The sequence below is a fragment of the Microcaecilia unicolor genome, chromosome 1 (genome assembly GCF_901765095.1).
Source record: "Microcaecilia unicolor chromosome 1, aMicUni1.1, whole genome shotgun sequence".
NCBI classification, from domain to species: Eukaryota; Metazoa; Chordata; class Amphibia; order Gymnophiona; family Siphonopidae; genus Microcaecilia; species Microcaecilia unicolor.
In genome coordinates, this window is record NC_044031.1 from 373,999,044 (window position 1) to 374,026,377 (window position 27,334).

General features: G+C 46.2%; 1 protein-coding gene across 1 annotated transcript in view; it reads right to left on the reverse strand.

Moving 5' to 3' along the window:
- DNAH5 (dynein axonemal heavy chain 5) overlaps window positions 1-27,334 on the reverse strand; it is a 925,453-nt gene that overhangs the window by 402,142 nt on the left and 495,977 nt on the right. The window contains 1 exon segment of the mRNA XM_030220396.1: window positions 8,999-9,121. Coding sequence (XP_030076256.1) covers window positions 8,999-9,121 — 123 coding nt within the window.

Sequence of the window (27,334 nt, forward strand, 5' to 3'; positions counted from 1 at the left end):
CGAAGTGGCATTCCCATCTTGACAGGAGCTAGACGTCTGAACAGAACTGGATCTGGAACTAGCACCCGGGTTGACATCCAACGCGGAGCCGGGATAGGAACCCGGACTGGCCTCAACCCCTTGACTGGAACTGGATTCAGGAGCCTGACTGAAACGGGAACTCAGCAGAAGGTCAGCCTCCTGACGGACACTGGAACGTAGGACGACCTCAACATCTTGGTCGGAACTGGAACTAGGAAGAGATTCAGCTGCAAGGCTGGACACACCCCTCTACCCGGACTGGGACGTCTATCTCGCCTTAGCTTCAGGAATATTTCCCAGAGCAGGATCAGAACAAAGTTTATCACAGTGCCCTTGGAACGTCATCTCATCTTCAAAAGCAGACTCAATATCTCGGCTGGCCTCTGCACTCGGTGCAGACTCAGCATCTTGACTGGAACTACCACTCGGTCCAGACTCAGCATCTTGGCTGGACTTGCAACTCGATCCAGACTCAGCATCTTGACTGGAACTACAACTCGATCCAGACTCAGCATCTTGACTGGAACTGCAACTTGGTCCAGACTCAGCGTCTTGACTGGAACTGCAACTCGGTCCAGACTCAGCATCTTGACTGGACTTGCAACTCGATCCAGACTCAGCATCTTGACTGGAACTACAACTCGATCCAGACTCAGCCTCTTGACTGGACTTGCAACTCGCGACGCCCTCTGCCTCCTGGCAGGGACGGAACTTTAACTGAGGCTTGGCAGAACACACCCTTTGGACAGGGATCGGAGGCTCGATCTGACGTGCCCCTCGAACTGGCCTTCGGAGCTTGACCGGAGGTGCCCCCAAGACTGGAAGCGGAGGTGCCACCTGAACCACCCTGTGGACTGGCACCGGAGGCTTGGTTAGAAGCCCCCCTCGAACTGGACTCAGTGGCTTGACTGGACGGGTCACTTGGACAAGAACCGGAGACTCGACCCGGAATGCCACTTGCACAGGAATCCGAGGCTCCATCGAAAGCTTCCCTCGGACTGGACTCGGAGACTTCAGAGGGCGTGCCATTTGAACGAGGACTGGAGGCTCGACCTGGAGCGCCCCTTGCACAGGAATCCGAGGCTCCATCGAAAGCTTCCCTCGGACTGGACTCGGAGACTTCAAAGGACGTGCCATCTGCACGAGGACTGGGGGCTCGGCCCAACGCGCCACTTGAACTGGAATTTGAGGCTCAATCGAAGGCTTCCCTCGGACTGGACTCAGTGGCTTGACTGGTCGAGTCACTTGGACAAGACCTGGAGACTTGAGTGGAATCGTTACTTGAACTGGAACTGGAGGCTCAGTATGAAGCATCCCCTGGACTGGACTCAGGCTCCTTGGTGGCGTCACTACTAGGACTGGACTCAGAGGCTTGGTCCGACGCCTCACTCGGCCAGACCTCCGAGGCTTCACCGGCTCCACTTGAACCCCTCCTCGGACTGGACTCAGCGCGGGTGGACTGGAGTCCTGAAGAGGCGCAAACCCACCATGGTACCGCTGATTGCTCGGCTGAGGCAGCTGAGGAGCCCGGCGTGGAGGAAGTCCCCGGCGTCTTCTGTCGGCCTCAGCTTCTGGCGTATCCCGCAGCGCTGGAACCGAGAGAAGTTGGAAGCGGTACATGAAGAGCTTCGTAGAGGGATCTAAAGCAGAAACGGGGTCTTCAAAAAATCTTCGCCCAGAAACGCGCTCTCTCTCCACTGCTGCTTCCAGAGTATCTTTCAGGGCTGGATCCGACAAAAGTTAGACCCGGTACTCCTGGAGGGTCGTAAATGAATGCAAAGACAAAATCGGGTCGGAACTGGATTCTGAACCGGAATCAGGAGTTACACCGGGTTCGGAACCCGGATTGTCCTTGGAATCAAAAAAAAAATCAGAAGTTCCCCTCGGATTGTCCATAGGGCACGAACTTATGGGCATGAAGCCCACCTGGACCGATGATCTCGCCGAACTCATGGCCTTTGCATCCTGTCGCGTCTCTCGCGCTTGCCGCGCTCTCGAGGACCTTGGCATACCTTCAGGCTTCTTCCCCGGGAGCGCGGGGTTTGTGAGTCCATAGGCCACTACCGTGGAGCGGCAGTGGCAGGCAAAATCACCTTCCAGGTAGAGATGAAACAAGACTGGCCCGGAACCCCGGACTGGAGTTCTACGCCGGAACACTCGGAACTGGAACGCACCGGACGGGTGCGCACTGGAGTGGGGCCCGCTGGACTGGACACACTGGAGTGGCCCCACTGGACTGGAACATACAGGAGTGAAACCCGCTGGACTGGAACACACTGGAGCGGAACCCGTGGAACTGGAACACCCTGGACCTAGGCTTCACCTACACTTGACTGCCTTTCCCCGAGGGTTGAGCCCTCAGGTTCTGGCAGCCGGTAGGACTTACAGGAACAGCAGGAATGAAGATCCAGGAGTGCCCCCTGGCACCTAGGCGAAGGCAAGGCAGACAAGCAGGGACTGTCCGGGTTCTGGCAGTCGGCAGGATTCAACACAATGACTAGTAAACTGTACCCAGGCTAATAGGAACGCTATACCCAGGCAAACCAGTCATACACAGGAACATACACAGAGCAAACTCAGGAGACTTGGAAGGCTATACACCAGCTAACAACTAAGCTGTGCCCAAGCTAACAAGTCATGCACTGGAAACAAACGCAGAACACTAGCAAAGCTTTACACAGGCTACAAGCCAGACGGTGCCTAAGCTGGCTAGTCTGTCACTAGGAACCAACACAGAGAACTAGCAGAGCTATGCACAGGCTACAAGCCAGACGGTGCCTAAGCTGGCTAGTCTGCACCAGGAACAAACACAGAGAACTAGCAGAGCTATACACAGGCTACAAGCCAGACGGTGCCTAAGCTGGCTAGTCTGCACTAGGAACAAACACAGAGAACTAGCAGAGCTATGCACAGGCTACAAGCCAGACGGTGCCTAAGCTGGCTAGTCTACACTAGGACCAATCACAGTCTTGGGATAGTGGCTAGCAAGGGCGGCTAGTCTAACACTAGGAACAAACACAGTCTTGGGATAGTGGCTAGCAAGGGCGGCTAGTCTAACACTAGGAACAAACACAGTCTTGGGATAGTGGCTAGCAAGGGCGGCTAGTCTAACACTAGGAACAAACACAGTCTTGGGATAGTGGCTAGCAAGGGCGGCTAGTCTAACACTAGGAACAAACACAGTCTTGGGATAGTGGCTAGCAAGGGCGGCTAGTCTAACACTAGGAACAAACGCAGAGAACTAGCAGAGCTATGCACAGGCTACAAGCCAGACGGTGCCTAAGCTAACTAGTCATGCTCTGGAAACAAACACAGAGAACTAGCAGAGCTATGCACAGGCTACAAGCCACACGGTGCCTAAGCTAGCTAGTCATGCACTGGAAACAAACACAGAGAACTAGCAGAGCTATGCACAGGCTACAAGCCAGACGGTGCCTAAGCTAACTAGTCTAAACAAACACACAGCACTAGCAAAGCTATACACAGGCTACAAGCCAGATGGTGCCTAAGCTAGCTAGTCTAAACAAACATAGAAACTCACACAGAGCAAACACAGAAACTGTGTACAGAGCACTCTATACACCAGGACCTTTAGATGAGATGCAAAGGCCAGGACTGTAGTCTTCAAGTGATTAATAAAGCCCTTCAACACCAGAGCCACAGCTGCAGCAATCACCTTGCAACCAAACAGAGGCTTGACACACAGAGCAGTCATCCCATAGGAAGGAACAGCGGGAGCCATCTTGGATACTGGCAAAGAGGAAGAGGCGGCAGCCATCTTGGAAGAGGCATAGCCCACACAGGTGAGGTTCAGTAGGGCAATCAGCACACAGAGCCAGAGAGAACCTAAGACAGACACAGACACAGAGACAAGCAGAAGCCAGCACAGACACTGACTCCCAGAAACAGGGTAAGTCTGAGGGTTGTCACGGCCACAGATGGGACATCTTTGAGGAGTGGGGACACATAACCTCAGACCAGTGGGTTCTCAATATTATTTGATAAGGCTACAAATTAGTCTGCCTCTCTCATCGCAGATTTTTTCTTGGAATCCCAGTGCGGCAACCAGGCCATGCAGACTCTCTGCAGGCCTTGGAAGACGTCGGTCCAGTCCCAAGCAAAAAGGGGGAACCTTTTGGACGGTGCTCGACCTCAAGAGGGTCAATCATTCTCTGGAGGTCAAGCACTTTCGCATGGAAACCTTACATTCCGTAATTGCGGCAGTATATCCGTGCAAGTTCCTTACGGTCCTGGATCTCAAGGAGGCATATTTGCACATCACTGTATGGTCCCCACATCAAAGGTATCTCTGGTTTTGCGGTGCTTGGTCAGCACTTCCAGTTCCAGGTCATGCTTTGCTAGCAGTAATACTGATTAGCCAGGAGCTTTCCATCCCATGAGGCACTTCAGTTCAGTGTTCTCTATCTCCACCTGCTGGTAGATGGACACAACCTACTAGTCGCTGGATTCATCTGCTATGCCTAAAGGAAAGAAAATTATCTGGTAAGACATAATTTTACGTTCTTCTTTATAAATGTCCTAAAAATCGGTTCAACATGAAGGCATTTTGCTCAAAATCCTTAACCTCTACAAGGGCCACCTTGTTTCGCGGAGCTGCATTAGGAAGAGAAACTTTCTCACAGTGATACTGGATCAAAAATGGCGACGAACTCTAAGAAAACTGAAAAATTGAGAATGAAACCCAATTAAGGTGTATAGACATCAACTATATATCAGATAATGGCCGTAGAGGGAATATTTCTAGAGTTTTAAGACAACAGGAACAACAATGGATATACCAGCTAGATACGGTGGCCCCTGTAGGACTAAATGGTCCTTTAGAGTGGGATGTGTTTTTTGTTTGTTTGTTTGTTTTAAAGAAGTGCCTTCCCTTTTTCCCTTTCTGTTGCAAGCTAGTTGTGCTTCATTCCCAAATTTTCAACAAGCTGCCTTCATGTTGTACCGATTCTTTTTAGGACATTTATAAAGAAGATCCTTTCGGCAATATGTTTTTCCAGATACGTGATACATCTCCATGTCTGAATTATGGTTACTCTGGCAGGCTGCAAAGTGCAGGGACATTTGAGTCCCAGGGCACAGAACAGCAGCTCCCAGAGCATGGGGTGAAGAATAGTCCTTTGTCTCTGAGATTCAAAGCTGGGCCTGGAGCCAGTCTGGAAGTAACAATGACAAACAGACAGATCTAGCAGTAAAAGGTCCATGAAGGTCAAGGAATTCAACATAAGAATAGCCATAATGGGTCAGACCAATGGTCCATCCAGCCCAGTATCCTCTTTCCAGCAGTGGCCACTTCAGGTCACAAGTACCTGACAGAATCCCAAATGGTAGCAAGATTCATGCTACTGATCCCAGGGACAAACAGTGGCTTTCCCCATATCTATCTCAATAGCAGACTATGGACTTTTCCTCCAGGAGCTTGTCCAAACCTTTTTTAAACCCAGATACACTAACCGCTGATATTACATCCTCTGGCAAAAAGTTCCATAGTTTATCTATTCTTTGAGTGAAAAAATATTTCCTCCTGTTAATTTTAAAAGTAGTACAATGTAACTTCCTTGAGTGACCCCTAGTCTTTGAACTTTTTGAAAGAGTAAAAAATCAATTTACGTTTACCGGTTCTACACCACTAAGCATTTTGTAGACCTCTATCATATTCCCCCTCAGCTTTCTCTTTTCCATGCTGGAGAGTCCTAACCTCTTAAGCCTTTCCTCATATGAGAGGAGTTCCATTCCCTTATTCATTTTGGTTGCCCTTCTTTAAACCTTTTCTAATTCTGCTATATGTTTTTTTAAGATACAGCAACCAGAATTACACACAATACTCAAGGTGTGGTCGTACCATGGTGCAATACAGAAGCATTATAATATTTTTGTCTTATTTTCTATCTCTTTGTCAGACCTGTGAGTTCTTGTACCAAGTACAGCGTTCCCCAGAGGTTGAGCCCCTAGGTGCGGGAGGCCTGCAGGGCTTACGAGATGGAGCAGGAAGCGGGGTGATGAACGTGACGGCCAGACAGGCAGCAGGCAAGAGAGTGATCCAGGTACAGGCAGAGTCAGTAGGCAGGCAGCAGGTCAAGAGAGTAATTCAGGTACAGGCAAGGTCAGGAGGCAGGCAGCAGACACAAGAGTAATCCAGGTACAGGCAAGGTCAGTAGGCAGGCAGCAGACACAAGAGTAATCCAGGTACAGGCAGAGTCAGTAAGCAGGCAGCAGGCAAGAGAGTAATCCAGGTACAGGCTAAGTCAGCAACGAAGAACAAAGTAGAAGAGAAGCACACTACTGAGCAAGTAACACCTACCAAAGTAGAAGCCGAAGCAAGGAGTCTAGGGAGAGCTCAGCTGATAAAGTGCTGGCATCTGACATCAGAAGGGAGAAGGGGCACAGCCATAGGACAAGAGCAGGGGAAGGAGGAACCGGAAGACCAATAGGAGAGAAGCAAGGGAAGCCAGGCAGAGGAAGAGCAGACCCAGGTGGGTGGAAGCAAAGCAATCAAGGAGCCTGGAAGCCAGGCAGAGAGAGAGAGCAGAGCCAGATGCATGGAACAAAGCTATCAAGGAGCCTGCAGCCAGAGAAGAACCACACACACGGCTCAGGGCTGTGCCAGTCAAGTGTGCGTGTCGGCGGGACCCTGCGCAGCCTAAGGATGCCGCTTGCGTTGAGGTAGGGAACATGACACTCTTTCCTAATAATTCCTAGCATCCTGTTTGCTTTTTTGGTTGCTACCTCACATTGGGCAGAAGATTTCAGCTTGTTGTCTATGATGACACCTAGATCTTTTCTTGGGTGCTCCTAAGGTGGATCTTAGCATCAGATATGATTTGGATTTTTCTTCCCAATGTGCATCACTTTGCATTTTGTCCACATTAAATTTCATCTGCCATTTGGATGCCCAGTCTTACAGTTTCCTAAAGTTTTCCTGCATTTTTTCACAATTGGCATGCATTCTAACAATCAGTGCCGTAGCAAAGGGGGGCACGGGGGCCTGGGCCCCCTCAAATGGATCCAAGGCCCCTGGTTTGGCTGGTGGTGGTCCCCAACCCACGCCAGCTGAAGTGCTCCTCCAGCACTGCTGTCCTTACATTGTCTGCCCTGCTTCCCTCTCTTTGCGTGCATGTTCGATTTTAGTGAAACTGAGCATGCATGCTCAATTTCATTAAAATCGAGCATTCACAGTGAGTGGAAGCATCACTGGAAAAGCACTGTTGCAGCGGGGGGGGGGGAGGGGGAGCGGAGGGGAGACGGGCCAAAATGAGCCCCCTCACTTTGGGCTCTGGGCCTCCCCTCCCACTTCAAGGTCTGGTTATGCCCCTGCTAACAACTCTGAATAGTTTTGTGTCATCTGCAAATGTAATCATCCACTCGTTCTAGATCATTAATACATATGTTAAATAGCACCTGTCCCAGTGAAATCCTTGGGGCATTCCACTGTTCACCCTCCTCCACTGAGAGAATTGGCCATTTAACCCTGTTTTCTATCCATCAACCAATTCCTAATCCACAACTGAACATTGCCTCCTATCCCATGACTCTTTAATTTTCTCAGCAACAGTGTGTTTTTTTTCTAGCAAAAAAGGTGCTGGTACTCAAATGCTAGGCCACCCTTCAGGAGTGGGGTGATCACTGAGGGACCCACCCATAATAGCCAGGCCCCCTGCAAACAGTCACAGAATCTATGACAAGACAGAGCTCTATCATTAAAACTTGGGGTCCATGGGTCAATTTTAGCAGACAATGGAAAAGATGCCGGTACTCAGTATCCCCAAGTACCCCCTCAAACAAAGCTCTGCTCAGGAGGCTCTCATGATGGACTTTATTAAACACTTTCTGAAAGTCTAGGGATACTACATAGACCGGCTCACCTTTATTCACATGTTTCGTGCAGAAGCAATGTCTCTGTTTCAAGCACGGCACCAGCAAGTCTTCAAGTTGCTGGGAATATTTCCTGTTTCTCAGAAATCTCTTTTCCAGACCTGAGGCCAACCCAGGAGGCATGCTTAGGTTTCTTCCTTTTCTGCAGACCTGAATTCACCAGGTTCTGTGGTTTAGGAGAAACAATACTGGCCCTCATCTAGGTAGATCCCCAGTTAAAGATTCATTATGGCTAGTAAAAGACTTCCTTCCATTTCCAAATTCTGGTACAGTGTAGTCTCTTTCTGATACTATTATCTGTTTTCTGTACATAAGTTGATTTATATTGCTGAAAACAAGCTCTGATATTTCTATTTTGCTGAACTCTTCATAAAGTTACAGCTGAGACTGGGCACCCAGTCATAATAGCCCTGACAAAATAGCCCCAACAAAAAAGCCCTGACAAAACCGCCTTGTAACAAAATAACCCTTGACATTTCACACCCTAGCAAAATAGCCCTTGAAAAAATGACCCCGCCCACAAAACAACCCTTGACAAAATAGCCCCTACACAAAATAGCCCCCTTATCAAAACAGCCCCCTAAGAAAAAAAATAACACATTACAAAAACTATAATAAACTACAACTGAAATCTTCACTGATAAAGACTCCTACCAGCATTCAGTTGCATAAAGCATATATAAATAAATAAAATTCTATAGGTACAAACTGGTATTCATGATCTGTTCTACTATTTAAAGAAACTATTCTTCCATCAACATACTAATTTAAAAAACCCAAACAATATTATCATTTTCATAGTCTTACCAACCTTATCCTATTTGGCAAGGTAAGATTATTAGGAAAAAAAATGCAATCTCATATTCTGGGCAGCCTAATCGGGCCGTTTTGTCGGGGAGCTAACTTGTCAGGGGTTATACTGTGGGTGGCTGTTATGTCAGGGACTATTACATCAGGAGCATTTTTGTTTGGCACTATTTTGTCGGGGCTATTTTGACCAGGTACCCTGAGACTGGGCTGCTGAATGTTCCTTCCACCAATCCAGTCTCTTAGAGATATATATAAAAAAAAACATGTTTTAACTCACCTGATCTCCCCATTCATTGATTATAGGCATGTTTATATCATCAATAAATACTGTCATCTTCTTCCCTGCAGGTGGTCCATATGTTGTGCCCATGCGTTTATCTACGTAGCTCTCTATGGTACGCTGTAAAATAACACAGGATAAGAAAGACATGGTTAGTGTCAAAGAAACCAATTAGAGACCTTATTTGTCATATTATTCCCATGCATGACCTCAGGGAAACACCAGCCACTCAAATTTTTAGGATATCCTTAAGGGAAAGGGAATGGGATTTGATTTACATCTTTCTATAGTTACAATCAAAGCAGTTTACATGTTATATACAGGTACTTATTTTGTACCTTGGATAATGAAGGGTTAAGTGACTTGCCCAGAGTCACAAGGAGCTGCACAGGGAATCATACCTGGTTCTGCTGGTTCTTAAGCCACTGCACTAACCATTAGGCTACTTCTGCATGCTGTATTTCTGTATATGACATAGGTAGTGTATGCAACATATGTCATGTATATTCAGCGGTGTGCTGGAGCCGGCTCGCCTGAGCTGGTTGTTAAATTTTACTGAATTTTGCGAGCCGGTTGTTGATGGAGTCAGGCAGCGAGCACACAAACATCTGGGGGGGGGTTCTCCTCCTCTCTCCCTCCTCCCCAGCCCCCACCCACCTGTGAGCCCCCAGCATACCTCAGCTTCCTACTTTATCATATGCTCCCTCAGGTTCACATCCCCCCCTCACCACTGTCTGTCAAACATTACTGTTCCAGGAGCGCTAATGGTAACACACTGCCTGACGAACCTGGAGACTTTTCTCTGCCAGATCCCACCCACGCATAAGCAGGAAGTTGCATCAGCGAGGCAATACACATCAGAGACAAGGCTCCAGGTCTGCCAGGCAGCATGTTACCCCTAGAGCTGCTGGAAGAGTAAGGCTTGAAGGATGGCCAGAGAGGGAATGGAAGCTGAGAGAGATAGGACTCATAGAGGAGCAGAAGGGAGATGATGCTGTGTTCGGATGAGGAGACAGCATGAAGTAAAAAAAAAAAAGTTGAATCTAATTAGGTTAGTCTGCTTCCCCTTCCCGTGCAGCTGTCTTCGCTGTTAAACCCAAAACAAAATCAAGCAAACTTATGAGCTTATGCATTCATGTTGTCATTCTTTATTGTTTGTAGCATTTTAATTTAATCTCACTTATATTTTCAAACATGCCAGCTTGTGCAGCATACGGATGTACATAGAGGTAGTAGCAATTTGTTATAAATCGTACTTGGTGTATCATTTGGAGAGGCTGGTTGTAGGGACACCCCTCTTGCATATGTTATATTTGTGCAGAGATTTTTTTTCTCTTGGTAAAGGGCCACTAAAAACAGATATGTTATAAGAATCAGGTGCTGCATCCACGTTGTCATTCTTTATTGTTGGTAGCATTTTAATTCAATCTCACTTACATTTTCAAACATGCCAGCTTGTGCAGCATACAGATGTACACAGAGCTCAGAGGAAGTATAGTAATGGAATAACTTTTCATAGATAGAGTAGTAATTTGTTATCAATCATATTCAGTGTGTCATTTAGAGGGGCTGGTTATAGGGACACCCTAGCATGTATTATATTTGTGCAGAGATCTTTTTTCTCCTGGTAAAGGGCCATTAAAACAGATGTCATATTATAAGAATCAGGTGCTGAACATTCAGAGTTTCTATCTATCAATTTATTTAGTTACTTATTTATGACATTTAACCCTGTTATTAGTGCAGAGATTTTTTTCCTCCTGGTAATGGGCTTCTAAAACAGACATCATGTTATGGGAATCAGGTTCTCAAGGTTCAGAGTTTCTATCTATTTATTTATTTATTTACTTATTTATTGCATTTTATCCCACATTAAACATGAATTAGATTGGAACCTGGGAGCATTTACATTTTTTTTCCTGGAGAGAGTAATGCATTGCACCCCAGGCTCTCTTTCCCTGGGTATAGCCAGCTCTGCAATTTTTTTTTTTGGGGGGGGGGGGGGGGGGGGGCGCAGAGGGTGGACTGGGGAGAGAGCCTGTTGATAAAAATTTACCAGCACACCACTGTGTATATTCATTGTACTGTAAATATTACAAAAAAAAAAAAAAACATCAAACAACTGTGGGATCCTGAGGACAAGTTTAGAACTGCTGCCTTATTATATTTTCTTACTTTTCATACTGGAGCTGTACTGGTCACCATTTTCATTTCCAAAACACTACCTTGCACCATACTTGCACCCAGGAAAAGAATACAAGTTTTCCATTGTGAACATTGTTATGCACAATGAAAACCAAAAAGAGCATGCAAAACCACATTACTGCCCCAAGTTATCTATGGCTGTGTGTCTGATTTCATGCTGGAGTATTATTTTAAGCTGTAACCCAGCTAGAATGTCTAGAAAGGTGAGATAGAAAAGTTTTCAATAAATAAATAAATGCAGTGTCTAAAGTATCAGTGCATACTTCATCACTGTCACAGCAACAAAACAAGCATAGGAGGAGTAGCCTAATGGTTAGCACAGTGGGCTACAAATCTTGGGAAGTGGGCTCAATTCCCACTGTGGCTCCTTGTGACTGAGCAAGAGGGGCATAATTGAAAGGGCTGTCCAAGTTTTCCTGAGGATGTCCTTGCAGGATGTCCTGGCAAAGGGGTGGGGAAACCTGTATAATTGAAACAAGATGGGCGTCCATCTTTTGTTTCGATAATACGGTCGGGGATGCCCAAATCTTGACATTTAGGTCGTCCTTAGACTTGGTCGTTTCTGATTTTCAGCAATAATGGAAACTAAGGACGCCCATCTCGGAAACGACCAAATGCAAGCCCTTTGGTCGTGGGAGGAGCCAGCATTCGTAGTGCACTGGTACCCCTGACATGCCAGGCCACCAACCGGGCACCCTAGGGGGCACTGCAGTGGACTAACTGATGCACTAACTGAACGGAAAAAGCCCTTCCCTTACCGATCCCTTAGCGATTCGGAAAGGAATGGGCATGCATGAAGGAAATCACTGTTAGCTCATTTGCACACAATTTCCTTCCTAAGGAGGGGAAGCCAGTGCAGAGCAGCCAAGCATTATGCACATGCCAAAGATGGCTTCATACATGCAGACAAGCTATGTGTATAATAGCCGTCTAGAACCTTAGAAAAATGCAAGTCCAGGTGAAAACGTCCAAGTGCTCGTCAGGGACGTCTTTTTTTTTTAGAGTATGGGTGAAGGACGTCCTTTGCTATGCCTCCGTCGGCAGATGAGGACGTCTAAAATGTGGATGTGTCTGTGAGAAGGATGTCCATGCCTGGATGTTTCTGTGAGAAGGATGTCCATACCTTTGCTATGCCTCTGACACCCCTTTTATTTATTTGGATTTTGGATTACAAGTAGCAGCAGTGGGATTTGAACTGGCCACCTCTAGATTGCAAGACCAGTGCTCTGACCACTAGGCCACTCCTCCACTCCACTCCCTTGAAATTTGGCCATCCCTGTGGGGGGGGGGGGGGAGCAGTTCAGGACATCCAAAATGTTTGAAAGAAGGACATCCATGCATTCCCTATGCCTCCGCTGACACACACGTACCTCCTCCCCCAGGGACCTGCATACTGCTGCGATGGACCTGAGTACGACATTTCAGGCTGGCAAAAAATTTTTTAAAGTTGTTTTTTTCAGGTGGGAGGTGGTCAGTGACCACTGGGGGAGTCAGAGGAGGTCATTCCCGATTCCCTCCGGTGATCATCTGGTCAGTTCGGGCACCTTTTTGAGGCTTGGTCGTAAGAAAAATTGGACCAAGTAAAGTCGCCCAAGTGCTCGTCAGGGACGCCCTTCTTTTTTCCATTATCGCTCGAGGATGCCCATCTGTTAGGCACGCCCCAGTCCCGCCTTTGCTACGCCTTTGACATGCTCCCGGGAACTTTGGAGGAAGGAAGGAGGATCATTTTTCCTTTGTTATGTTTTCTTATCAGGTACTGGGTTTTGTTTATACCAAGCAACAGGAGGGAGGGCGAGATCAGGAGACATTGTTTAATGTTAAAAAAAAATTTCTATACTGCCCATCTTCGATTCAGAGCTGTTTGCAACATAACATCCACAATTTTTCATAAAACAAACATATAAAACAATTATATGAGCCTATAAATATAAAATCATAAGATACATAAGTATTTCAAAAATCATTCACTTTTGCACTCTCTTTATGCTCTTATAATTACTAAGAATCCAAAGCACAAATCTTATGATACATGTGCATTCACTGTCAACCATCTGGTATCTGACTTAGGGTCTCAGCAACACGTTCAGGAGATTTAGTCATGGTGCTTTTCCCAGGATCATGATGCCATCAGCAAACATTTGGAAAAAAAACCCTTATTCCATAATAAGATAATGTAAAGGAGGGAGGACAAGATGAAATAACATTGTTGACAATATGGTCCTTGCGGGACACCTTTCAGGGAGAAAAAGCAAACTGTTTGCACTGATCCATATTGCACTACTGAAAATCTATTAGACAGATAAGAATCTACCTCTCCACACCAGAAATCTCAGCCGAAATCCAGGCCAAAGTATCATACTGCCTGTCTGAAATTGCTGTTTGGATGTCTCAGCGCCATCTGAAACTAAACATGACCAAGACTGAGCTTATCAATCTCTCCTCCACCCCCATTCTCTATTTCTGTGGATAACACTCTCTACTACTATTTAACATTTCTAAAGCGCTACTAGGGTTACGCAGCGCTGTACAATTTCACAAAGAAGGACAGTCCCTGCTCAAAGGAGCTTACAATCTAAAGGACAAAATGTGCAGTCAATCAATTTGGGGCAGTCTAGATTTCTTGAATAGGAAGAGAAGCTTGAACTGTATGCGGTATCTGATTGGAAGCCAGTGAAGTGACTTGAGGAGAGGGGTGATATGAGTATATCGGTCCAGGCGGAAGATAAGACGCGCAGCAGAGTTCTGAACGGATTGAAGGGGGGATAGATGGTTAAGTGGGAGGCCAGTGAGGAGTAGGTTGCAGTAGTCAAGGCGAGAGGTAATGAGAGAGTGGATGAGAGTTCGGGTGGTGTGCTCAGAGAGGAAAGGGTGAATTTTGCTGATGTTATAGAGAAAGAAGCGACAGGTCTTGGCTGTCTGCTGGATATGGGCAGAGAAGGAGAGGGAGGAGTCGAAGATGACTCCGAGGTTGTGGGCAGATGAGACAGGGAGGATGAGGGTGCCGTTGACTGAAATAGAGAGTGGAGGGAGAGGAGAAGTGGGTTGGGTGGAAAGACAATAAGCTCAGTTTTGGCCAGGTTCAGTTTCAGGTGGCGGTTGGACATCCAGGCAGCAATGTTGGATAAGCAGGACGATACTTTGGCCTGGGTTTCCGCAGTGATGTCTGGTGTGGAGAGATAAAGCTGGGTGTCGTCAGCATAAAGATGATATTGGAAACCATGAGATGAGATCAACGAGCCCAGAGAAGAGGTGTAGATTGAAAAAAGAAGGGGTCCAAGGACCGATCCCTGAGGAACTCCAACAGAGAGCGCGATGGGGGTGGAGGAAGATCCATGAGAATACACTCTGAAGGTACAGTGGGAGAGATAGGAGGAGAACCAGGAGAGAACAGAGCCCTGGAACCCAAAAGAGGACAGTGTGGCAAGAAGTAAATTATGATTGACAGTGTCAAAAGCGGCGGATAGGTCAAGGAGGATGAGGATGGAGTAGTGAGCTTTGGATTTAGCAAGGAACAGGTCATTACAGACTTTAGTGAGTGCCATTTCTGTCGAGTGTAGAGGGTGAAAACTGGATTGAAGTGGATCGAGGATGGCATGAGAGGAGTGAAAATAAAGGCAGCGGCTGTGAACAGCGCGTTCAAGTATCTTGGAGAGGAAGGGTAGGAGGGAGATGGGGCGGTAGTTGGAAGGACAGGTAGGGTCTAGTGATGGTTTTTTAAGGAGTGGTGTGACTACAGCATGCTTGAAGGTGTCGGGGACAGTTGCAGTGGAGAGAGAGAGGTTGAGGATATGATAGGTGGGGGGGGGGGGGGTGACAGTAGGAGAGATGGCGTTTAGTAAGTTGGTGGGGATGGGATCAGAGGAACAGGTGGTGCATTTCGAGGAGGAAAGAAGGTGGGCGGTTTCCTCTTCGGTGATATCAGGAAAAGAGGAGAAGGAGGCCTGGGTTGGTTGGTTGAGGGAGTGGGTTAAAGGGTGAGGATGAGGAGGTGGCTTGGTGGTGAATTCGAGGTTGATCTTCTGCACCTTGTCGCGGAAGTAGTCAGCCAGTGATTGAGGAGAGAGTGAGGGGGGCTGAGAGCGGAGGGCACTTTGAGGAGGGAGTTAAGGGTGGCGAAGAGACGATGAGGGTTGGAGCCGAGAGAATTAGTCAATTGGGTGTAATAGTCCTGTTTGGCAAGGAATAGGGAGGACTGGAAGGAGGATAGCATGAATTTGTAATGAATGAAGTCGGTATGGGTGCGATATTTTCTCCAGAGGCGTTCAGCAGATCAGGCGCAGGAGCAAAGGTATCAGATGCAAGGGGTCAGCCAGGGCTGGGGATTACTATGCTTTGTGGGACAAGAGATGGATGGTGCAAGGGTGTCCAGAGCAGAGGAGAGAGTGGCATTGTAATCAGAGACAGCCTTGTCGACAGACTCGGAGGACTTGATGGAAGGGAGGAGATTAGAGATACTAGAGGATAAGGTGGGAGGGTCCACAGCCTGGAGATTCCTGAAAGTAGTGGTTAGTGTTGGGCAGGGCTGAGGGGGAGGGTGATGAAGTGTGAAGGTGATCAGATGATGATCAGAGCGAGGAAGAGCTGAGGCACAGAAATTGGAGGGTGAGCAAGTAGAGGAGAGGACGAGGTCGAGACAATGGCCTGTTTGGTGAGTAGGGGTGGTGGAGCTTAGATGGAGGATGTCAGAGTGAGGAACTGAGAAGTGTAAGAGTCGGATGGGTCGTCAGTGTGTATGTTAAAGTCTCCAAGAATGAGGGACAGAGATGAGGGTTCAAGAAAAATGGAGAGCCAGGAATCAAAGTCGGTAAGGAAGGAAGGGAGGGACTTATCAAGGGGTCGGTAAATGACTGCAGCTCTGAGTGGCAGCGGGTAGAATAGCCGGATGGAGTGAACTTCAAAGAATGAGAAGCAGTGAGACTGCAGTAGGAGGAGGGGTTGAAAGCTGCAGGAGGGCAAAAGTAGAAGCCCGACGCCTCCGCGGCCAACTGGTTGGGGAGTGTGGGAGAAAAGATAGCCTCCATGGCATAGGGCCGCGACTGAGGCAGAATCGTCAGGGGGTGAGCCAGGTTTCAGTTAGGGCGAGCAGTTGAAGGGAATGGGAGATGAAGAGATCATGAGTGAAGGAAGTTTATTGCATACCGAGCGGGCATTCCATAGGGCACACGAGAAGGGGAGGGAGGGGGGGAGGAGGGGAATATAGATGAGATTGGAGACATCCCAGAATCATTTACAAGGATAAGATGAGGACAGGTGTGGGGGACCTTGATTGGATTGATGTCTCCCGCGGATAGCAGGAGAAGGAGCAAGAAAGTGCGGAGGAGGGTGGGGGAGGTAGGGCGACAAAGACGGGATGCACTTAGGAGGAATGGGGATGGGTTAATGGCAGGAAGGAAGTGTTGAAGGTTGAGAGCTAGGAAGGAGGAGGGGGACAGGAGAGGTGGTGAGGGACGGGGGTGGGTAGGGTATTGCAGCAGTGAGCAGGACAGGAGAGGACATGGATGAGCAGTGAGTTCCTGCGGTAGACAGCGGTGGGGGGAGGGGGAAAAGATTAGGAAGGGACAGGGCAAGGAAGAGAATGTGTATAGGGGCCATAAGTAGTGACTGAGGTATTTGCGGGTACATATGTAATGAGTGAGGTGTTAAGCAACAGATAGAGCAGGACGGCAGGATTGGAGGCTTAAAACTGGAATGGCAGGCAACAACTTGGAAGAGATGGGCTGGCGGGTAGGCGGGTGGTTTGACAGCCAGATTGGCGGGTAGGGAGGTAGGTAGGAGGGCTGGCAGGCGGGTCGGTAGGTTGATGGGTGGGCAAGCAGGCATGCAGGCAGGTAGGTTGATGGGTGGGTAAGTAGGCAGGCAGGTAGGTTGATGGGCTGGGGGCAGGCAGGTTGATGGGTTGGGAGGCAGGCAGGTTGATGGGTGAGCTGGCAGGCAGGTAAGTTGAAGGGCTGGCAAGCCGGCAGGTGGGGAGGCAGGTAGGTAGTGCAGGCTTGAAGGCAGGCAGGTAGTTGTGCAGGCTTGAAGGCAGGCAGGCAGGTAGTTGATGTGCTGACAAGCAGGCAGGTTGGTTGATGGGCTAGCAGGCAGGCAGGCAGGTTGGGGCTGATGCGATGTGACTGGGACAAGCATCAAGTGCTGGCAAGCCGGCAGGCGGGGAGGCAGGTAGGTAGTTGTGCAGGCTTGAAGGCAGGCAGGCAGGTAGTTAATGTGCTGACAAGCAGGTAGGCTGGTTGATGGGCTAGCAGGCAGCAGGCAGGTTGGTTGATGGGCTAGCAGGCAGGCAGGCAGGTAGGCTGGGGCTGATGCGATGTGACTGGAACAAGCTGGAACAGAACAGACAGGTTGGACCAAGCTGGATTGGAACAAGCTGGAGCAGATGAGAGTGGAGCAGCAGGACTGTGGCAAGATGGAACAGAACAGGCGGACTGGAACAAGCTGTAACAAAGCTGGATTGGAACAGCTGGGGCAAGCTGGTGCGATGTGACTGGAACAAGCTGGAACAGATGAGAGCAGAGCAGCAGGACTGTGGCAAGCTGGAACAGATGAGAACAGAGCAGCAGGAACAAGCTGGAACAGATGAGAGCAGAGCAGCAGGACTGTGGCAAGCTGGAACAGAACAGGCGGACTGGAGCAAGCTGGAGTAGATGGACTGATACAAGCTGGAGCAGAGGAGAGCTAAGCAGCAGGTCTGGAAACTGGAATAATCTGGAGCAGAAGACAGCGGAGCAGCAGGACAGGGACAAGCTGGAACAGACAGATTGGAACAGGCTGGATCAGGCGGACTGGAGCAAGCTGGGTGAGGCGGACTGGAACAAGCTGGAGCAGATGGACTGGAGCAAGCTGGAGGCCTGGAGCAGATGAACAAGCTAGAGCAGCTTGACCAGAGCAAGCCGGAGCAGAGGAGAGCCGAGCAGCAGGACTGGAGCAAGCCGGAACAAGCTGGACCAGGTGGACCGGAACAAGGCCGGCCACGTCACCTAGGAGAACCACCACTGAACTCCGATCTCACCCGGGCGCCCAATGATCCCACGGTGCAGGGTCGACAGTGGAATCCCTCCTCGGGCTCGGGCAGAGGTGGGCCGGCAGTGGAATCTCACGGTCATGCTCAGGCAGACATGGGCAAGAAGGAGTGAGGTCTTGTGTCCCTCAGCTGCACCGCTCTAAACAGAGGCCAGTTCTATCCTCCCTCACAGGCACTTCCTGGGGCAGTGTAGATCTCCCTTCTACTTCAAGAACTCTCATCCTTCCTGTCTCATCAGCTCGTAACCTTGGGGTCATCTTCGACTCCTCCCTCTCCTTCTCTGCACATATTCAGCAGACTGCTAAAACCTGTCGTTTCTTTCTCTAGAATATCACCAAAATTCCTTTCTGAGCACACTACCAGAACCCTCATCCACACTCTTATCACCTCTTGCTTAGACTATTGCAACTTGCTTCTCACAGGTCTCGAACTTAGCCATCTCTCTCCTCTTCAATCTGTTCAAAATTCTGCTGCACGACTAATATTCTGCCAGTGTCGTTATGCTCATATTAGCCCTCTCCTCAAGTCACAGTTCAAACTCCTTATTGACTTATAAGTGCATTCACTCTGCAGCTCCTCAGTACCTCTCCACTCTCATCTCTCCCTACATTCCTCCCCGGGAACTCCATTCACTGGGTAAATCTCTCTTATCTGCACCCTTCTCCTCCACCGCTAACGCCAGACTCCGTTCCTTTTATTTCGCTGCACCATATGCCTGGGATAGACTTCCTGAGCCAGTACGCCAAGCTCCATCTCTGGCAGTCTTCAAATCTAAACTAAAAGCCCACCTTTTTGATGCTGCTTTTAACTCCTAAACCTTATTCACTTGTTCAGAACCCTTATTTCATCATCCTCACTTTAATATTCCCTTATCTCTTGTTTGTCCTGTTTGTCTGTCCTAATTAGATTGTAAGCTCTGTCGAGCAGGGACTGTCTCTTCATGTTCAGGTGTACAGCGCTACGTACGTCTAGTAGCGCTATAGAAATGATGAGGGGTAGTAGTAGTAAGAACAAAACCATCCACAAGACCACATCTTCAATTCCTATCTTCCTAAATTGTTGTATCAGAATTTGATGAATAACATTATTGAAAACTGCTGAGATGTGTAGAAATATAACCTTTCTCTCCCCTCCCCCCTCCCCCTGATATTCAGGCTGCAGCAGTCAGCGAATTTAAAGGCACTGACCACTGCAGGCTGAATCTGACATGGATATTCAATGACCAGCCTAATCCATTCATGTGTGGTGTTCTCTTCTAGCTCAGGAAATCCCTTTTATTTTAATGAGTCCCTGAGCATGTGCGAGTACTGCCACCCAACCCCTCCACCTTCAGCTCAGTCTATGTCAAAGCATAAAAGAGAAGAAAAGAGAAGAGGAGGAAGGTGGGCAGGAAAAGTGTGGCTGCATTCCACTGCTTTCTACAAGGAACTGCCATTACAGGTAAACCACTACACTTTGTCCAGGGGAATTGTAGGCACATTTGTTGGAGACTTCAAAGTTGAGGCTTGTCTGAACTACATGATGCTAAGAGACGACCTGTGAAAATGATATGGTGGTGGCCAACTACATAGCAAACAAGGTTTGAAGGACTGACTGTCCAAGGCCACATCATGCTGTGAAGAGATGTCTAGAGAGTGTTTCGAGAACATATGCACTGAGGACCATATAGCTGCTTTACATATATCTGAGAAGGATGTAGAATGAAAGTGAACAATGGAAGCAGATATAGTCCTCAGTGAGTGAGCTGTCACTGACTCTGAGTAAGGCAGACCTGCATTAGCATAGTAAAGCTGAATACAGTCTGATATCTAATAAGATATGATATTTTTGGATGCTGGTATCCCTGGATTACTTGGATTGTAGATAACGTAATGTCAAGAAGTGTTATATAAAGAGGAAGTTATCTACAAGTAATACAATAAAGCTCTATGGAAGTCCAAAGAATGAATACTGGGGCCATTCAGACTGTGGGAGTTAGCTGGGCTGACTCCCGTGGTTGACGGCGAACCCTAAAATTCAAAGCTGGGCTGTATCCAGCAACCAGCATTGAATTTCTGAGGGATTTTTTTGGCCACCATGCACATAGCTAGTTAAACCAATATTCATCAGCTGACCGGATAAATTATAGCAGCCAAAAGTAGAACTGCTATTTATGCAGGTCTATCTGGCCACTAAACTTAGCCGGTCAACCAATGAATATTGGTGCTAACCGGCTATGTCACGCAACATAGCTGGTGACCGGGCTAGCTGCTAAGCACTAATATTTAGCCGAGGTAGCCAGCTTACCAGCCAGGAGCCGTCCTGGCCAGTTAAATAGCATTGAATATCAGGCAGAATGTGTTTTTTTAAAAAAAGCTATACAAAGCTTGTATTCCGCATAACTCTGTCAAAACTTGACCAATTTCAATTCAATTTGGGATATATCATCCTGAATAAATTTACAATAAGCCTATATTCATGCAGGCTACCTTACCTAAACGACATCACCACTACCTAGTGATTATCATCATGACATGCATAGATGCCATTTTGCTTCAAACATAAAAAGTTGCCATGGTTTTCAGTCAGGAGGATCTGATCCTTATTAGAAATTTGTGACTGGAGAAGGGTTATGGTTTTCATAGACTGGTGCAAGAGTTTCCAGAAAAGAGATAGAAAAAGGTAACTGTAGATCTTTAACTCGCTCTTTGCATTATGGAACTCACTCCTTCTGGCTATCAGAGTAGAAAATAGCTACCTCAGCTTCCAGAAGATGCTAAAAACCTTCTTCTTCCCAAAGACTGCTATATAATACCAATCTTTGACTCCCATATGAACTTTTGAAATATCAGCTTTAACACAGACCATAACCACACAGTATACTGCTGTACAACATTATATGCAACCAATTATTTATCTATTTATTTATTTATTTGTTACATTTGTATCCAGAAATTTTCCCACCTATTTGTAGGCTCAATGTGGCTTACATAGTACCGGAGCGGCGTTTGCATACTCCGGTGTAGACAAATACAAAGTGATATTGTGGTAGGATAAAGTTCATGTGGCACAGCCACATTTGGGAATCGTACAATGGAAGAGTTGCGTCAAGTCCTTTACGTACTTTAGTTTTGGTGTGTTGCAGAGATCGGCATTTATGTTGTATTGGTAGGGTATGCCTTTTTAAACAGGTAAGTTTTTAGTGATTTCCGGAAGTTTAGGTGTTTGTATGTGGTTTTCAAGACTTTCGGTAATGTGTTCCACAGTTGTGTGCTTATGTAGGAGAAGCTGGATGCGTAAGTAGATTTATATTTGAGTCCTTTGCAGCTTGGGTAGTGCGGATTTAGGTACGTTCGTGTTGATTCGGATGTGTTTCTTGTTGGTAGGTCGATCAGGTCTGTCATGTATCCCGGGGCTTCACCGTAGATAATTTTGTGAACCAGAGTGCAGATTTTGAAGGCAATGCGTTCTTTGATTGGGAGCCAGTGTAGTTTTTCGCGGAGGGGTTTTGCGCTTTCAAATCGCTTTTTTCCGAAGATAAGCCTAGCTGCTGTGTTTTGAGCAGTCTGAAGTTTCTTTAATGTTTGTTCTTTGCATCCCGCATAAATTCTGCTGCAGTAGTCTACCTGACTTAGTACCATTGATTGTATCAGGTTGCGAAATGTTTCCCTCGGGAAGAATTATTTTACACGTTTGAGTTTCTACATTGCGTGGAACATTTTCTTTGTTGTGGGATTTCACTTGGCTCTCTAGTGTTAGGTTGTGGTCCATTGTTATGCTGAGGATTTTCAAACTGTCTGAGATAGGGAGGGTGTAATCTGGGGTGTTGATGATTGTGGGGTTGTCCGCGCTGTGTTGGGATGAGAGGATGAGACAATGTGTTTTTTCTTTGTTGAGCTTTAGTTGAAATGCATTTGCCTAGTAATCCATGATGTTCAAGCTGTTCTTGATTTTGTTGGTATTTCTGTCAGTTTAGATTTCTACGGAATGTATATTTTAACATCGTCTACATAGATGAAGGGGTTAAGGCCTTGGTTAGATAGGGACTTGGCTAGTGGTGTCATCATTAGATTGAAGAGGATCGGTGATAGTGGTGATCTTTGTGGTACTCTGCAATCTGCTTTCCACGGTGATGATATGTTTGAGTTTGATTTTACTTGATATGTTCTTGTGGTTAGGAAGCCCTTGATCCAGCTAAGTATGTTTACACCAATTCCGAACGTATCTAGTAATCTTATTAATATGTTATGGTTTACCATGTCGAATGGTATTGTTTCTGTGCTGTGGAGGGGGCGAAAACCTGACTGTGATTCGTGTAGTATTGAGAATTTGGTTATATTTGGTTTGACTGCCAACTGGATGGATGCTACTGGACGGTAGTTGGTGATTTCATTGTTTATTTTCTTGGTGTCTTTTGGTATGGGGGTGAGTAGAATGTTGCCATTTTCCTTAGGGAAGAGACCTTGCTGTAGCATTTAATTTAGGTGGGATGTGAGGTCTGCTATGAAGCAGTCTGGGGCAGATTTCATTAGGTAGTTGGGGCAGGTATCTAGTTTACAATGGGTGTTGGAGAACCTGCTGATCGCCTGTGTGACTGTATCGATGGTAAGGAGGGCAAAGTTTAACCAGGTTCGGTCAGCCGGGTATTCTCTAGTGGTTGGGTCCAATTCATTAAGGAAGTTTTCGATGTCAGTGTTGTTCTGAGGTAGCGTTTTGCTTAGGTTTACAATTTTTTCATTGAAATACTTAGCGAGTTTATCTGTGGATGGGATGTCTGTATTCGATGTAGTGACCTGGCTGGTGTCTAGGAGTTTGTTCACTAGTTGGTATAATTTCTTTGTGTCTTTGTAATCTATTCCTATTTTCGTTTTATAGAAAGATCTTTTGGACTGTCTTATAGCATATTTATATTTTCTTTGTGATTGTTTCCATGTGTTGAGTGTGTGTTCATCTTTTGTTTTTTTTCATGCTCATTCGAGTTTCCTGGGCTGTGTTTTTAGCTTTTTTAGTTCATCGTTGAACCATGGAATCGAGTTATGCTTATGTGAAGTTCTTGTTTGTAAGGGTGCTATTTCATCTAGTATGCTTTTGTATCTTTTGTACCATTCCATGAGGTAGTATATGGTGTCTGTTTGTGCTGTCCATTCATTGTTGTATATCTGTTGCCAGAATGTTTTCGTATCTATATGGCCTCTTGTGCTGTAGGATGTGTGTACATGTGTTTGGTGTGGTCCTTTTTTCCGCCAGTGTAGGGATAAGTTAAGTTTGTAGTGGTCAGTCCATGGTGTTTCTGACCATTTAATATCTGTTATTATTAAGTTCTGATCTGTCGAAAGTTTGTGTGAGATGAGATCAAGTGTGTGCCCTTTGACGTGTGTTGCTTGCATTTGAGGCCATTTGAGATCCCATAGGTGGAGGAATTCCTTACATTCTCGTGCGTTTATTGAGTTTGGGTCTTCTAAGTGAAGGTTGATGTCTCCTATTACCAGTACATTGGAGTTGGTTACACATGTGTTTGAAATGAAGTCCATGAAGCTGGTCTGGCCTTCGTTCCAATTACCTGGAGGTCTGTAAAACAGGACACAGTTTAAATGATTGCGAAGTGTCTTGTTGTGGATTCTGATTGAGGCAATTTCAAGTTGAGGTGTCATGGATTCGGCAGTGGTTCCGATGGTAAAGTGGTATCAATAGATTAGTGCTATTCCTCCGCCTCTCTTTTCCTTTCTGTTCCAGTGTGTGATTTTGTAACCTGGAGGGCACAGGTCTAGTATTATGGGGTCCTTTTGCTCATGGATCCAGGTTTCATTGATAAAGAGTAGGTCAAGGTCTTCTGCCAGGATCCAGTCTGTTAGTATTGCTGTTTTGTTTACTGCGGATCTGGCATTGATGTAACCTACTTGTTTGGAATGGGTCCTCTGCATTTGGTGTTGTGTGGACTTTTATTAGTTGCCATTTCTTTGACGAGGTGAGTTTGTTTGGACCCTTCTTTGTATTCTGTGGTGGTTATCCACATGTTGGTGGTCTTCTTTTATTTAAGTTGTTGTCAGTTTGATGTAGTGTGGTGTGTCTAATCAATCTTTGATGATTGTATAGTATGGGTATGATGTTGCTTTCGGCTAGGGGGGTGGTTAGTGTTAAGTGGATCAGTGTTAAGGAGTAGATTATTAGGAGTAGTTTGAAGGTATTCATTGTGGTTTCTATTCAGTGTGGGTTACTAATTAGACTGTGTTCTGATGCCTGGATGCGTGATAGGACTTTGTTCTTTGGAGTGGGGTCTGGTGTTCTGGTCTTGTGTGCTAGTTCAGCTTGCCTTTCAAGCTGTTGAGGCCAGTGGTGATTTATGTTTCCGTGCTAGATTAATGAGCAGAGGAGATGGGAGGGAGAAGAGTAGTTCTGAGTGAGGGTCTCCTTTAATCTGTCTCTTAGCAACTAATTGCTTCCCTCCTCCTTGCCCAGATAGTCTTCAGGGCTCTTATTTCTGGCTTTGGCTGGGGGCAGAGGGGGGGGGGGGACTTCAGGGCACCTTTGGGTAATTAGCAGGGAGGTGTCGCACATGCAGCACAGAGAGCTCAGGTTGGAAGGTTCCCCTTCATAGCACCTTCAAGGTAGTTAGCAGGGAGGTGTCATACATGCAGCACAAGGAACTCGAGTTTGAGGATTCCTTCTCGTTCTGATATCCTACTACACGGTTTCTGGTTAGCAACAGTCGCTTTAGCTGATTACATTTCATAATCTTAATTGTGCTTGCTTAGAATATTAAACTGTGCACAGATTTGCTAATACAAAACAGTTTATCCTTCTAACTTCTCTGGCTGTCTTTGGTTACTGACAAGTCGAACCAAAGGAGTGGGGTTGCTCTTGATCAGGGCAAGATACTTGCAAGACAATAGGAAGGTACCAGCCGTCTGGAAAAGGCATCAATTGACCTGTTGACCTCCGTGTCCACGTCTGGGTCTAACGGTCCGTCGAACGGTCCCGTCCTCGGCTGGTCATCCACCAGGGTCCTCAGATCTAGCTGATCCCGCGACCTTCTAGTCAGCGGCCAGTTACCTAATGTCCTAATTATAACATTGGAAATGTCATACTATTAATGCTGTAAACTACACTGAACCCTAAACAGGAGATATCTGTGGTATATTGAATTGAATATGTTTTAAAGACATAGTGAGAAACGGGTCCAATTCATCGCTAGTCAGGATGTGGTAGGGCCCAATCAGCTTGCACTGAAGAAAACATTGTGACAGCTGAAGAACCAAATAGTAAAGTGGTGCCATTTAGGTGAGGTGACCAGCATGAGTGTAGGCTTATTGCAAATTTATTCAGGATGATATATCCCAACTTTTATTGAAATTGGTCATGAAAAACAAGCTTTGTATAGTTGTTTTTTTCTTTTTAACAGAGTGTAGAGACTGTTCTGTTATAGTAGATTGAGGTTTGGGGGAAAACAGGTAGAATGATGGACTGGTTGATGTGAAATTCAGAGACTATTTTGGGAATGAATTTGGAATGAAATCTAAAAATAACTTTGTTATGAAAGAATTGGGTACATGGTGGGTAGTGGACTAATGCTTGAAGCTCACTGACTCTTCTGACCCAAGTAATTGCTACAAGAAATACTGCCTTTCATGTAAGATGCTTAAGAGTAGTCTGTAACACTGGTTCAAAAGGTGGTAATACTTGGGAAAGTACCACATCAAGACAAAAAGAAAGGGGAAGCTTTTGAAGAGGCAGCTTGGTATAGAAAAGTTCTTTCATGAACCAAAATATCCATGGGTAAATGAAAATAGGCTTGTCATTAATTTTATCAAAGTAAGCTGCCAAAGATGCTACATGACTTTGAATGGAAATAGAAAAGAAAAGCAGTGTAAATTTGATATAAAATTGACATTTTCCCTTTACTGAATTAAGAATAAAATTATTTCTACCTTTGTCGTCTGGTTGTTTTGGTTTTTTTTTCCAATCATGTTTGTACAAGTCTCCAGTTTCTGCTTTCCTCTGTCTTTTCTTAACTCCAGTCTATCTGCCACTTCTCTCCTTTCCTGTTTTATTCACTTCCTCTCCTATATCCATCTTTGACTTTGCTCTTTACATAAGTATTGCCATACTGGGACAGACCAAAGGTTCATCAAGCCCAGCATCCTGTTTCCAACAGAGGCCAATCCATGTCAAAAATACCTGGCAAGATCCCCAAAACGTTCAATATATTTTATGCTGCTTATCCCAGAAATAAGCAGTGGATTTTCCCCAAGTCATTTTAATAATGGTCTATAGACCTTTCTACTACTACTACTGCTACTATTTAGCATTTCTATAGCGCTACAAGGCATACGCAGCGCTGCACAAACATAGAAGAAAGACAGTCCCTGCTCAAAGAGCTTACAATCTAATACTTTCGGAAGCTGTCCACACCTTTTTAAAACCCTGCTAAGCTACCTGCCTTTACCACAATCTCTGGCAACAAATTCCAGCATTTAATTACATGTTGAGTGAAGAAAGATTTTCTCTTTGTTTTAAATTTACTACTTTGTAGCTTCATCGCATGCTCCCTAGTCCTAGTATTTCTGGAAAGAGTAAACAAATGATTCATGTCTACCCGTTCCACTCCACTCATTATTTTATAGACCTCTATCATATCTCCCCTCAGCCGTCTTTTACCCAAGCTGAAGAGCCCGAGCCGCTTCAGCCTTTCCTCATAGGGAAGTCGTCCTATCCCCTTTATCATTTTTGTCGCCCTTCTCTGTACGTTTTCTAATTCCACTATATCTTTTTTGAGATGCGGTGACCAGAACTGAACACAATATTTGAGGTGCGGTCGCACCATGAACTGATACAAAAGCATTATAACGTTCTCATTTTTGTTTTTCATTCCTTTCCTAATAATACCTAACATTCTATTTGCTTTCTCAGCCACCGCCGCACACTGAGCAGAGGATTTCAATGTATCATCAACAACGACGCCTAGATCCCTTTCCTGGTCAGTGACTCCTAATGTGGAACCTTGCATTATGTAGCTATAATTCAGGTTCCTCTTTCCCACATGCATCACTTTGCATTTGCTCACATTAAACGTCATCTGCCGTTTAGACGCCCAGTCTCCCAGTCTCGTAAGGTCCTCTTGTAATTTTTCA